General features: G+C 59.6%; 1 protein-coding gene across 1 annotated transcript in view; it reads right to left on the bottom strand.

Moving 5' to 3' along the window:
- Window positions 1-321: 321 nt before the first annotated feature.
- The window catches only part of DNAH2 (dynein axonemal heavy chain 2), a 150,015-nt gene continuing 137,200 nt past the window's right edge, over window positions 322-13,136 (bottom strand). The window contains exons 85-87 of the mRNA XM_064270359.1: window positions 12,111-13,020; window positions 5,247-5,365; window positions 322-382 (exon numbers count right to left, since the gene is read on the bottom strand). Of these exons, the coding sequence (XP_064126429.1) occupies window positions 12,866-13,020 (155 nt within the window). The 3' untranslated portion in view covers window positions 322-382; window positions 5,247-5,365; window positions 12,111-12,865. The remainder of the gene's footprint in view (window positions 383-5,246; window positions 5,366-12,110; window positions 13,021-13,136) is intronic.

Here is a 13,136-nt window from a genome sequence, read left to right as displayed (position 1 = left end):
TTCACAGCCAATTCTACAGCAAGAAGGGGGAAACGGATGAGGGGCACTGGCCAGCACACAGGGCCACAGGGCTGGCCTGGCCCTCACTCTGTCATTCATACAGGGCGCTGAGCCTTGGCTTTCTCTGAGGGGACCCCACCTAGAGGCCCAGGAGATTGGCTCGGAGCCGCGACAAACGGCAGGAAGCTGTGTGGCGATCGGTGAGACAGGGCGGCTGCGTCGCCTGTCTTCCACTCGGGAGCGACCAGGGCCGCTTACCCGGCCTCCGTGGGAGCGTCCTCTCACTTACTGCGTCTGCGAGCTCCAGGGATCGGGCCAATCACAGGACTTCCTCTCTCTCCTGGAAGCCAATCATCACTCGTGTCTCCGCCTCAGTAACAGCCTGCCGGGGACCAATGGGAGGGAGGTGAGCCCGGCAGGCTGCGACCGTGGGAGGAGGGGCGACGGAGCCGGTCAGACGGGCTCGGCCCGGGTGACCCCGGTGTGACCCCGCAGCTCCCACCCAGGGTCCCCATCTGGGACCTGACACCCTAGCCGGCGGGGCAAGCGGAGCGCGTAACAAGTGAAGCTCGTAACCAGTGCGGGTGAGGGAGGCGAGTCGCACAGTTCGGGGCGGCTTGGGGGTCGGCTGTAGCCACGGAGATCCCCACGCACCCAAAGAGCCGCCGGTGGCCCCGACCAGATCGCCCGAGACACCCCTTACCCCGCCGCCGCAGGACAGACAGACAGGCTGACAGATGCAGAACCCAGACAAAGGCGCCTCTCCCCTTCCTTATTTCACGTCGCCCAGTGCCTGACCTCCCCGCCCCGGGCACCCTTTGGAATTGCTTAGAGCCAGCCGGCCACGGCGACTTCCTCGGCACCTAACCCACCCTCGCCGCTATCTGAGCGCCCCCGAGACCCCCCCCCCATTTCAAAGTCTGGCCAAACCCCCAGCGTCATACTCAGTTCCTCCAGTTCCTTCACCTTCCTTGGCTCTCTAGGTCTTCGATACCGACAGACCCCAAAACTCAAGCCCCTCTTTAACTCTCCAACTTCTGAGAAGTCGCGCACCGCGGTCCCGAATGACCCCTCTCGTGTGGCTCCGGTATCCTCTATGCCCTTCCCCGCCGGGGCCACGCGGTTCCCCCACGGCCCACGTGGCCCCCGCCCCCCAAGGGAGGGGGGGATTTCGGGGGTTGCCCGTGACGTGGCTACTTGCGCAGCGGAAGCGGTGTGTGTAAGTGTAGGGGGGGTCCTACGGGATGGAGGGAGGGCGGGGCCCGACAGGCGGTGACATCACCCTTGTCCCACTCTCACCGCCCACAACCTTAAAGAACCCAGAACCCGTTTCACTTCCTCCTTCCCACCCCCACCCCCAACCCGTCCCGTCGGTGCTGGCTCGACCCACGACAGGCGCAGCGCTCTCCTATCCTGGGCACCTTCCCGTTAGCCCCAGTCTTCCTGTTCGCCTATCTGAGCCCAGAAGCTCTGTGCCTGAGCCTGCTCCGTGCCTACCCGGCGTCCCCGCAGGTAGGGAGCCGGCTCCGCTCCCGGGATCGGTCCATTGAGAGTCTAGAGTACAAAGAGCGGCGAGAGGCGAGTGTCGAGTACAAAGCGGCGGGGGCGGGGCCAGCGCTCCAGCTGGAGCGAGCGCCGAGCAGGAAGCCGGGGGAGAGCGCGCGGCCAGCGGCTGGGGGCGGCTGGAAAGTTCACCTTCGCCGAGAGAAGTCTGAGCTGCGGGGAAATTTCCACCCTTCCCACAAGGGCAGGAGGGTTTCTGGTGAAATCAGGCCTCCCGCCGCAAGGCCAAGGCCGTCGGTTTGTACCGAAGCGCCTTGGATCCCACGGGTCCCGTGCCCCGGTGAGCGCTTCGGCGCCGCGGCTCTTGCACGCGGGGTTTCTGTCAGAATTCTCTGTCCTTACCAGAGACAGCCTGTCTACCAGTTACAAGCCCTGGGACAACTACAGCGCTTGACTGCGGCCAAGGAGAGCTCGGGCGGCTGCCCCCACCCAAGTCCCGGGACCCACGGACCAGACATGGGCACTGGGGAGCCGGGAGACATCAAGGAGCAGATCTCTGCTTGGGAAGTGGTGCCGAGGGCGCTGCCAGTTACCAGGAAATGCAGCTTCCCCTTCTGTGATGATGACACTTCCCCTCTGCCACTTCCCCTTTCCCACGGGGAACTGACTCAGCTTTCCCTGCCTCTCCAGTCCCCCGGCCCTCTACCTTCATCCACAAACCCCCACGCCGGTACCCAGGAATACAACAGCCCTCATTGAGGACAAAAACTTCCTGTACGTGAAACATTCACTCTCGCCAGTCATCTCGTATCCTTGTCCCCCCACCCGGGTCCCAGGCGCCTGACTCCCCCGTCCGCCTCCGTACAAAGCCCTCCCCCGGGGTCTGATTCAGGCTTGGGGTGGGGGAGCGTGAGTCACCAGAAAACCTTCCCCTATTCTCACTGGCTCAGCCCCCGCCTGCCTGAGTACACACAGACACAGTCAGAGACAGACACAACTCCGCAGCCCACACACCGCTCACCACCGGGCCCGCGGAATTTCCCCTCCCGAGTCCCCACGGCGGCCCCTCCTCACGCCCGGCAGCGCCGACACCGCGCTCACACCTGTTCCCCATGCGCGGCGGCTGGCTCGCAGTCCACTCTCACCTTCACTCTCGCTTCGGGACAGGAATAGCACTGACTCCCAGTGTCCGTACTACCCAAGGTGGGGGGACAAACACGGTCACGACACACACCCACAGACTCCTCAAAGACAGGCGCACGCAACCACAGCCAGGCTGACAGGACAGTATACTCCACCGAGAGACATTCCAGCCTCTCCCTGCCCGACCCACAATCCCGAGAATGAGCCACTCTGAAAGGGTTAATTCTTCTCCGGCTGAGGCCACGCCCCCTGTATCCGGGCTCTCCCAGCAAAGCTCAGCTCCGCCCTCTCCATCCGGGCTCTAGACTCCGGGACTTTAACCCACCCCCCCACCGCCCACCCCCCAGAGCCCCGGGAGAGACCCACTCCATCAATCACAGACACTTAACTCTCCCCGGGCTAGAGGCCGGAGGAGCCCCTCCGCCCACGGCCCCAGCCGCGCGGGACGCGGGTTAGGGGCAGGTAAGGGGTCAGACGAGCGCACACAGACTCACAGGACGGCCAGAGACTAGACCCCGCAGACGGGGCTTTGCCGAGCAGTCAGCCGGCACGCTCCACGCGCGGGCAGGTGGGGCGGGACCTAGACCCCCCGCCGCATCCCGCTCCCAGCCTGGCCTCATTCTGCCTCTAGGAAGCGAGGAGTGACAGGCTAGCTTCTTACCTGTGGGAGGGGGAGGCGGAGGGGAGGCCGCCGGCAGGAGCGCCGCTGTGACTCAGCCACCCGGGCAGGCCGCCCGCCCGGGATTCCCTTCCCCAGCCTTCCCCCGCTACCGGCCCCTCCCCGCCCCCCACTGAGAAGTGACAGTGCCGGCCCCGGCCCGCTATGTGTCACTGCGGGCCTTGTGTCTGCCTCTGACTGGGCGCTGTGTTCACCAGTCTGTCTGACAAGGTCGGCTGTGTGTAAGTCCCGGTGTCTGTCTCCGTGTGTACCAGCATATCTGCTCATCTTGTCTTCCTCACTGCCTGTGTCTGACGCGTTCCTGTCATTATCCCAGTCTACATGACTCCGCAGGGCTGTCTCTGTCTGTGTGTCTGCCTGGCTCCTGTCTCGGTCTTTTGTCTGGGTCTGCCTCTGCATCACTTGCGTGATCACGTGTGTCTCTGCACATGCCCTTCTGTGTTTGCCTTCATGTTCCTGAACAGAGTCAGGGAAACCTGGAGCAGTCTGACCCTGCTGACTGCTCGCTTCACTCCCCTGAATCTCAATATCTTTCTTGCTGGATCAGTGGTCCTTCTGCTTGAGTCAAGTATTTGGGGCGAGGGGGGGCGGGGGCCGGGAGGGGGGAAGGGTGCTGTCTGCCTTCAGGCAAGTTCTGTGCCATTCTGCAACATCTTTGCTTATCCTCACGGCTACTGGAAGCTCCCATTATGACAATAACTGCAGCATTTACTGAACACATTACATGTCAGGCACTGTGTTAAGTAACTTACTTTTTTTCTTTCTTTCTTTCTTTTTTAGCTCCTTATCAAATCCTGATGTAGGGGGTACTTTTTTTCCCCATTTTACAAATGAGGAAATTGAGGCTCAGAGAGGTTAGGTAACGTGGCCAAGGTCATTCTGCAAGTGAGTGGAAGAAACAGGCTTCCTTCTAGAGCCACATTCTTACCACACTTCTGTACTGCCTCTGTGCCATTCTCTCTACCTTGGATTTATCCTCACAGGCTATTTTCTGGGTCAGCCTGCCACTCCGCTCTACCCCATCTTACCACCCCAAGTACCCCATGCCCTCTAGAGAAGGTGTGGGCAGGAGGCTGTGCCTCCCATCTCTGAGTGAACTATGTAGCTTAGTTTCCTGGCAAAGAAGCTCATTCAGTCCACATATTCATTCAACACAAATCCACTGAGGCACCCGATATGCAAACCATCATGCCGAATAGAGATACATGGAAGAACACAGTCCCCACTCTCAAGAACCTCAGTGAGCAGTGGGGACGAGGTAGAAACACTAAGAGAACTGAAGTACCTGGCTTAGATTTCATTTCCCTCCTCTCCTACAGAGGAATGGGAAAGGGATGGCAGAGGGTCTCAGGCAGTAAACTGGCAGAAGAAGAGAGTGAAAGAGGAGTTAAGACTTAAAGTATGGGGGGCAAATGCAGTAGTGCAAAGGGGAGTGAATAGGGCAGAAGGATCTGGAAGGAACGATGAGGTGCCAAGATTGCCATGGCAACAACAGGTTGTTGTAGCAATGGTTTCCAGTATATCCCCAGCTCAATTCTAATCACCCTCTATAAATCAGGTTGTTCAACAACTCTTACAGGGGCAAAGTCCTCCTCCTACTCCAGAGTATCTCATGTCTACCTTCCACCTTGCAAACCCTAGCATAATTCAATTCAATACACAACTGAACTGTAGCACTGAGGAAGGTTTTTTGGGTGGTAGCAAAGAAGCTGGTGAAGTACAGGGCTCAACCATTCATAGGAGACAGAGGGGAGCTCCATAAACTAGGAAGGCTGAACCACTCAAGCCCTGCGGGGGGGATACTCAGAGTTGGACTGGACCATTCTGAGGAGTGGGCATAATCCAGATCATACCACTCTTCAAGCATATGGTGTGATGAGATGGACTGTTGGGGGTAAGGATCACTCAGGGCTGAACTTACCAGCTGGAGTCTGCTGTGCCCCTGTCTCATTGGAACCAGTGCCCCCAGCAATGGGGTGCAGCAGACCACCGTGGGTGGGGCTGGTGGTGCTACCGGGCTGGCATGGTGCCTGGGGGAACCTAAAAGAAATCAGCCAGTTAGAGGAAAGGTCTTCCAGGTTAGAGAATTCCCCTACGCTCCCTGCCTTCTCAATGAGGAGAAACCTGGCTCAGGGTCAGATGGGATGGGAGAATCTGTTTCCATGGTAACCAGAAAAAGCCATCCCCAAAGTGGTCCTCCAACCTTTGCCTTCAGGAGGGAGCCTGAACCAGGTGGTAAGGGGGAGGGGCATGCTATGGCATCTGCCTAAGCCCACAGTGTGGACACCCAGTCCAGGATCCCTCTTCTGACTGGACCCTCCTGATGAGATTCCCTGACCCTGAGGTAGGCCCACCTGCCATTGACATCTGTACCCAAGTCAGCCTTTGTCCTAGCCCCAGGCATGCAGACACTTCTTTCCTCAGCTTTGCCTCCTCCCCAACCTTATCAAGACACCAGACAGTCGACCCCACCCTCTGGACTCTGCTCCCTCCTCCTCCCCCAGGCAGGCCTTGGTGTGCAGCAGAGGTAGCCAGACTAGATGAACGGGCCCAGCAGGGAGGAGCCTTTCTGACCCAGCAAGGACTGTGACTCTGGGCCTGGGCCTGGGCCTGGAAGTGGCCTCTGCTGCAAGCCTCCCCTCTATCCCATCCCCCCAAGGCCATATCCTGTTTCCCCATCACCTCCTTCCTCTATGTGGCCCCAAAAGGTGACAGAGGCCTCCCCCCTCCCCTTCTAGCCATCAAGTATGAGAAGATAGGTCTTTTAACATAAGTTCAGAGCCAAGAACCAGGTGTCCGTCCAGGGCGTCCAGGGCTCAGACCGAAGCCTGCCCTCACCTCAGGCTCACTCCTCCGGGACCTGGGGACCTGAGTTTTCTGCTCCCTTAACCACAGTTTTCTTTCTTTAAGGACCCAGATACTTGGGCTCCCAGTCTAGTCTCTCCATTCCCCTGGCCTTCAGCCCCCATCCTTCTTCAAGCCCCAGAGGCTCAGGCCTCTGGCCCCCAGCCTCCATGATGCAATGTGCTGCAAGCTTCCCAACTGCTGATGACACTGCCCCTAGGGAGGTGCTATTTCTGACCCAGGCAAGGCCCCTCACCAGGCCAGAGGCAGTGGTCAGCTGCACGCTCGCTCAGGAGGCCACACAGGCAAGCCCCTCTGCTGGAGAAGGGAGCTTGAGGCTGGAACCCTCAGGGTCGGGGACACTCAGAATGTGGGACCAGAGAGAATGTGAGAGGTGTGTGTGTGTGTGTGTGTGTAGTCCTTAGCGTTTGTGTATGTGGTTGGGGGGGCGGTAGGGAGGGTCTGGCTGAGAGAGAGGGGAGTGGGCGGGCCTCAGGACAACCAAGAGGAGGAGTGGGGGAAAGCCAAGGAGGACCAGAGGGGTGTGGGGGTGCCTGGACATCAGAGTGGGGGAGGGGCCAGTAGCCATTTAAAGAACCAGCCCCAGAGCTTTAATCCCTCACCAGCCCTGGCCCTGAGCCGCAGGCTGTAATTCATCTGCCCAACAGCTGGGGTGGGTGTGTGTGTGGGGTGGGGGGGGGCATGTGGATGGGAAGGGGGAGCTGGGGGAGGGGCTGGGGCTTTCTTGTGCACAGAGCCAAACAACAAAAGGGGAAGCTGAAGGGCCAGCTCCAAAGTGCCCAGGCCAAGCTGCTGACCAACAGACATGCCTAAGGCCCCCACCTGGTGGCTGCTAGACTCTGTAGTTTGGACTCGAGGATTCTTGGTCAAGGAGTCAATGAACCCAAAGGCGGGGCTGTGGAGAAAGCCCAGTCTGAGTGTCCCCCAGACAGGCTGTCACCCCTCCTTGTACCGTTCCAGACCTGGCAGGCCCCACAACAGACTCAGCCTCCAGGGCTCTGCCAGCCAGCCCAGCCTCCCCTGACTCGGCTTGCCGGCTCCCCCTCCTGCCGGCACAGGGTGGCAGTGGCCACACGAGGCTGTCCCTTTAAATCATTACCACCCCTGATTGTGTGGACAAACCGAGGGCCCTGCCCCCCCAGGCAGGCGGCTTGCCATCTCCCCTACACGAGTCCCCAGAAATGTGAGGGCCATTTAAAGGGACAACAGAGAGAAAAGGCTGGCTCTCTAATCGCCCCCCACCCCCACTTCACACACACTCACAGTCCCTTTCCCCAGCGACATACAGCCCCCTGCCCCTCCAGCGGGCCCCCCAAATTCCGGTTCTCTCCCCACCCCTGGAGACTGCTAAAAGGAGAAAAGGGGCCAGAATTAGGGGGCGGGGAACTGGGGGGAACCAGGGAAGGACAGGGACTCCCTCCTTCCCCGGAGCCCCAGGGGACAGGTCCGAGGGGAAGCAAGGGCCCGGAGAAGCAGCGAGACAGAGCCCCGAAAGGTGCTGCGGGCAGACCTGGGGCGCACAGGCTGTCGGGCGAGGGGAGGGCAGTCGGGCTGCACGAGACGGCGGCGCGGCCAGCGGGCTACAAGTCCAATTGGGGGAGATGGAACAAGGAGGGCCAGGGAAAAGAGGCAAGGCCGGAGGAAAACGGGGAGACGGAAAAGGGGAAAGGGGTCATCCGGGAGGTGGGGAAAAAAATCTGAGAGGGAGGGAGAGCCGGGCCGGGGTTACCTGCTGGGTGTCTGTCCCCCGGCGGTGCCCCCGGAGTCCGGGTAGGGAGGGGGGGAGCAGCGGGGGGGGAGTGGGGGCTGGGGGGGCGGGGAGACGGTCCCTCCTCTGCCTCCTGGGCCTGCCCCGGCGCTTGCAGCTTCTGCCTCCCTCCCTCCTCCTCCCCGTCCCTGAGTCCCGGAGTCAAACAAAGAACTGTAGCAGGCTCTCCCCAACCCCCTCCCTCCTCCTCCTCCACCTCCTCCTCCCCTCCCTCCCTCCCCACCAACAGGCTCCCTCCTCCTCCCTTCCGGTCTCTTCCTTTAACTACCCGCCCCCCCAGCCCCCAGCACTAGTCTCTCTCCACCCACCTACCCCCACCTTTTACACACTCCTCAGCCCAGTCCTGTCCCCGCAAGAGAAACTGTGGAGTCCCTTTGCAAAATTAAAAGGCTCCAGAGAAGAGCATGGGAGGGGATTGGGGTCTTGCTTCAAAATTAAGAAGCACAATACAATTATTTTATTTTCACAGCTAAAGGAACAGTCTTAGCTGTTTCTTCTCCAAGAAGGGGAAGAAAGCAATAAATATCTGACTAAAGCTCTCATTAAGTAAAGCCTACACAGCAGTCCAGGCTAATCCCCAGCCACCCCCCTATCACCATCACTACCAAATTAATACAAACTCTCTACTTCTTCCTAATGAACTCCGAAGGTCCTGACCAGTTTGGAGCAGGCCCGCCAACTATAGTAATAAAAATAAGGAACACCACTTAATAACAAGTATTTCATAAAGACAAGCATTCATTCTGTGCCAGGCACTGTGCTAAGTACTTTGCATAAATTATCTCATTTTTTTTTCCCTACCTTTGTTTTTTTTTTACTGTCTTGAAGGTAAGTATTGATATTTAAATTTTCCAGGTTAGGAATATGAGGCTGAGAGAAGCTGTTACCTCTCCAAGTCCCAGTAGTCACTAAGTGGTAGGACTGGGAATGGAATCCAGGTCCGATCTGACAGTCCAAGCTCTAAGGTACATAAAAGCAGAAACCAATTTTTTTTTTTTCAATACCATCACCAACTCCAGGACTTAACAGGGAAGGCACTCTTAGCTATCAAATGAGTCCCCCCCCCCCAAATATCATGTGCAAACTGCTCCACCCACAGACATAGAATAAAGACCCTAACATTTCAGTCTAGTGTTGTTTCTTGACGCTTTTCCTCACTGTTGGGGGTGTCGCCATTGAAGAAGGGGAGGTCAGAGGTGAGTCGACATCCAGTGAATCCCGCATACCGCACACAGCTCTTCTATGGGGGTAACTATCTTGCAACCACTTCCACTTCAACTCAAAATGGGAAAGTGGAGCAATAGGTTAGTTACTAGACGAGGCAGCAGGTGGAAAGTAAGGAGATTTCTGGGAGGACCTTTCAAGGGGGGGTGGGAGGGTGCCTGGAAGGGAAGCTCTTCTGGCCCAGTGTGGGGAAAAGTGATCCAGAGTTCTCTCAACCCAGCAAAGGGGCAAAGTCTTTCAATACAGCACATCCGCGCCCCTCCCCCTCACAAAATTCCAGGCCGTGGTTTCCCACCTGCAGGATGGTAAGGCCAGGGAAGGGAGAAGGGAAAGAGATGGCACGGGACTGGAACTGGACTTGGGGCGGGGAGGGGGGAGAGAGTGGGGATGAACGGAGGAGGAGGTGTCATTGCCTGGCAACCATCCTGGGGCACATGCACTGGTGACATCATCCCAGGCCACCTCTAACACAGACCTTTGACCCCAACGGGGCAAAGGGGGCTGCTGGCTAAGCTTCCTGGGAAATAGCCTTAGGAAATCTGGGAGCCCTAAACAAAAAGGAAGGAAAGAAGGAAGGAACCCAGGCGTCCTGGTTGTATCTCCTTTACCCCCAATACAGCTCCGATCCCAGAGACTCGGGCCTCTCGTTTCCTTCTCTCCGCCTCCAGCCTTGACCTCACTACCCACATTTCTGACTGTAGTCCTGACGCCTCTCGGAGATAGTGTGCTTTCTTTCTGCCGGGCGAGATCGCGGGCGGGGGACAGGGGCGCCGGGTCCCGCGGGGCCCCGTTTCCTATCTGAAGGATCCCCGTGCCCCAGCCGGCCGCCTGCCCGGATCTGTCTGGGTCCCTAACTCTCCCGCCCCTCCCCGCGCAGTTCCAGGGCGGAGTCTGTGGAGTTGAAACCAGGACACGGCGAGAGGAAGAGTTATATAACCGAGAGAGGCACAGAAGGACGAGTGGAGACGGGGACACAGAGCCCGAAAGGAGCCGAGGGAGGCGCAGAGAGCGAGTGGGGAGGAAGCGTTAGGGACTGGAAGGGTTTTGAGGCACATCAAAGAGGGGGAATTCACTCGAAGAAGGGACATGAAGACCCGGGAAGAGTCACTGAGGCAGTCCGGAGCGTCCCCGCAGCGCCCCTCCCCCGCCACCAACAGCAGCCGGGCCCGGGAGGATGCAGCCTGGGAAGGGGCGCTGGTACCGGGTCCGTTCACCTCGGGGAGGCAACCTAAGCCAGAACCCGGGAACGCAGTGGCCGTGGATGTGGGGCCGGAAACCACAGCTCCGCCCAGCCCACCTGGCAGCGTGGGGCGCCAGCTGGGGAGGAAGGGGGAACAGGTAGAGCTGGCCCCTCCCACGCAAGGCTGGGCGGTTAGGGTTTGACACCTCGCGAAAGAGCGCTGGCCGACCCAGACGTCTAGGTCCCGAGGGGCTGAGGAGCATAGCCCAGGACTCGTTTGCAAGCACAGACCCCAGACTCGCCGGAGGGCGGTGGGGGTGGGGGATACGACTCGCTGCGCAGGCGCAGGGGAGTCCTCCGGCGCGTGCGGCGGAGGGCGGGGAGGTGGGCGCGAGCGTGTGGGAGTGCACGTGCGGGTCCCCGGCAGCTGCCCCCTCCTTTCCTCCACCTCCTGCCCTCCCCTTCTTCTCTTCCTGTGGCCCTATAGTGCTTCCTCCCCATTGGCTGCCAGGGCCCGCTGTTAGGAACGTCCACCCCAGCGGACCGGGCGGACGCGAGAGTTCGGGAATCCAGCTGCGGAGTCTGGTTCTCCAGTTACTCAGGCAACAGGGCAAGCAGCCCCAGGGAGGGAAGCGCAGCGGAGCGCCCGCGTCTCGCCTCCCTCGGGACTGCAATTGTGGCCATTTCTGTCACGGGGCAGCTCGCAGCGTCCCTGCCTTCCTTCCCGGGACCCAGGCGTCCAGCCCTGGTCCCGGCCTCCCACTTTCGCCGACCTCCGCCCCAAGTCACAGCCACAAGCCACAGCACACAGGAAGCAAATCTGCGTTGCTTAGCAACCAACCCGCTTGCCCCCTGCCCACTATTTACCCCAGCCCCGAGAGGCGGAGATTCGGCTCCCAGTCCCCTCCCCACCTATGCCCTCTGCCCTCCCTGCCAGTTTCCTGTGGGGGTGCTGGGGTGACAGGAAGCCAAATGAGGGTCTCAGCCATTTCTCCCTCAGGCCGAAGTAGGGGGCTTTGGCTGCTTTCAAGGCACAGCCCTCCACACGTCTCTCAGCTCTGAGCGTGTGTCTCGCCCTTGCCATCTCGCGGCGACGTTGGGAAGGTTCCACCCGGAGAAGGGCCCGAGCGGGGCGAAGGCTAGGCAACAGGAGACTGCAGAGTGGGGGCGGGACCAGGGATGAGGAAACTAGCGGGGTGAGGTAGCGTGATGTGAGGCGAGGTGGGCTCTGTGGGCATGGGGGTGAAGGATGCTGCTAGGAGGTTATCGGGGCTCCCTGTATGAAGGTCAGGGCAGAGGTTACACGTCGCCCAACCTCACTCGTGGGAAGAACTGGAGTAAACCCCCAGACCTGAGACATAGCCCTATCTGACCACATCTGACCCCAGTGGGCCATCGCACTGACCTATCTGTTAACTCTGACCTTTAATCCTGTCCTTCAATTAGGCATCGCCGCGCCCCGCCCTAAGATCGGCAAGGGGAATCCCAGTTTAAGGGGGCTGAGAGTGTTTCTAAGCCCCTGCTGAGATCTGGAACCCAAGACATCTGCCTTCCAGCTCTTACCCCACACCCATCCTTGTTTTTATTTTTATAGGAGATCTGGATTCCTGAGTCCCAGTCGTCCTCCTAGCGGCTTTCGCGAGACCCAGTGTCCATCCCCAGCTCTACCCTTCCTGCGACTCAGGCGTCCCGCCCCCTGCGCGGAGATGGTTTCCTTCTTTTCGGACGCCCACGCAACTCCCCGTTACCTGGTTCTGGGGGGGTCCCAGGTGTTCAGGCTCCCCAAGGTCCCCCAGGGGTCGAGCGGCCCCCCCCTCTCCCAGGCCGGGGCTGGGGGGGCCGCTCTGCCCCGTGGCGCAGTTGGATTTTCCAACACAAACACCCGCCCCCCCTCCGTCCGCAGCCCCGCCCCCTCCTTGTGGTCCCGCCCCTCCTAGCTCCGAAGTCCCTGTCTTCGGCTCCGCTCCGCCTCTCCCTGTCCCCCTCTTCTCAGCGCCCGTGCCGGGTAGGATGCCGGGTAGGATGCTGGGTGCAGGGTGCCAGATTGGGGGTGCAGCATGCGAGGTCCAGCCCTTTGAGTTCTATCTTACAAACCCCCGTTTCCATTTGGAACACGCGCCCTTCCAGAGTAAGCCCCGCCTCACCCACTCGAGTCGCGCCCCGAGAATTAGCCATACTCTTTAGGCCCCACCGCCCAGCCCATTTGGTCAAGACCACGCCTCCCTTACTCTCAAGGTCGCCCCACTTCCTCGCTAGTAGCAGCCCACTGTATCTCCCAACTATATGAGACTTCCTCTCCAAACCGTTCCACTGAGAGACTCAGGACTTGTGGTTACGTGTGTTTTACTGCACTCAGCTCCAGTACAGCTTTTCCACCTTTATGGCTAGCACACAGGGTATCTTCAGGGCCCCATTACTCCACATTCAGCCAAGGTCAAGGCCTGAGTGAGGTCTGGGCTCCTAGAGTCTCCGCCCTCTCTCAAGCAAGGTAGAAGAGGAGGCCTCAGTTGTCCAGGCTCATGAGTAAGGCAGTGCCCCTCTTGATCCAATGATCAGCTGTCATGGCCCCTGACCGGAGGTCAATGCCAATGACGAAGGAGGATCTGTCTGAGCTGCCTGCTCGGTTGGGATAATAATAGCAGGGACAGGAGTACATGCCTGGGGGAAAGGAGAAGAAAAGGAGTTAGGCCCTGGGGCTGCTGGGAAAGCAGGACAGATGCAGGTGGGGGGGCGGATGAGCAGAGGATGGGTTAGGATCCACACTGGGAATCTGT

Source organism: Loxodonta africana, chromosome 18, assembly GCF_030014295.1.
Source record: "Loxodonta africana isolate mLoxAfr1 chromosome 18, mLoxAfr1.hap2, whole genome shotgun sequence".
Classification (NCBI taxonomy): Eukaryota; Metazoa; Chordata; class Mammalia; order Proboscidea; family Elephantidae; genus Loxodonta; species Loxodonta africana.
This window is presented reverse-complemented; position numbering and strand designations above follow the sequence as displayed.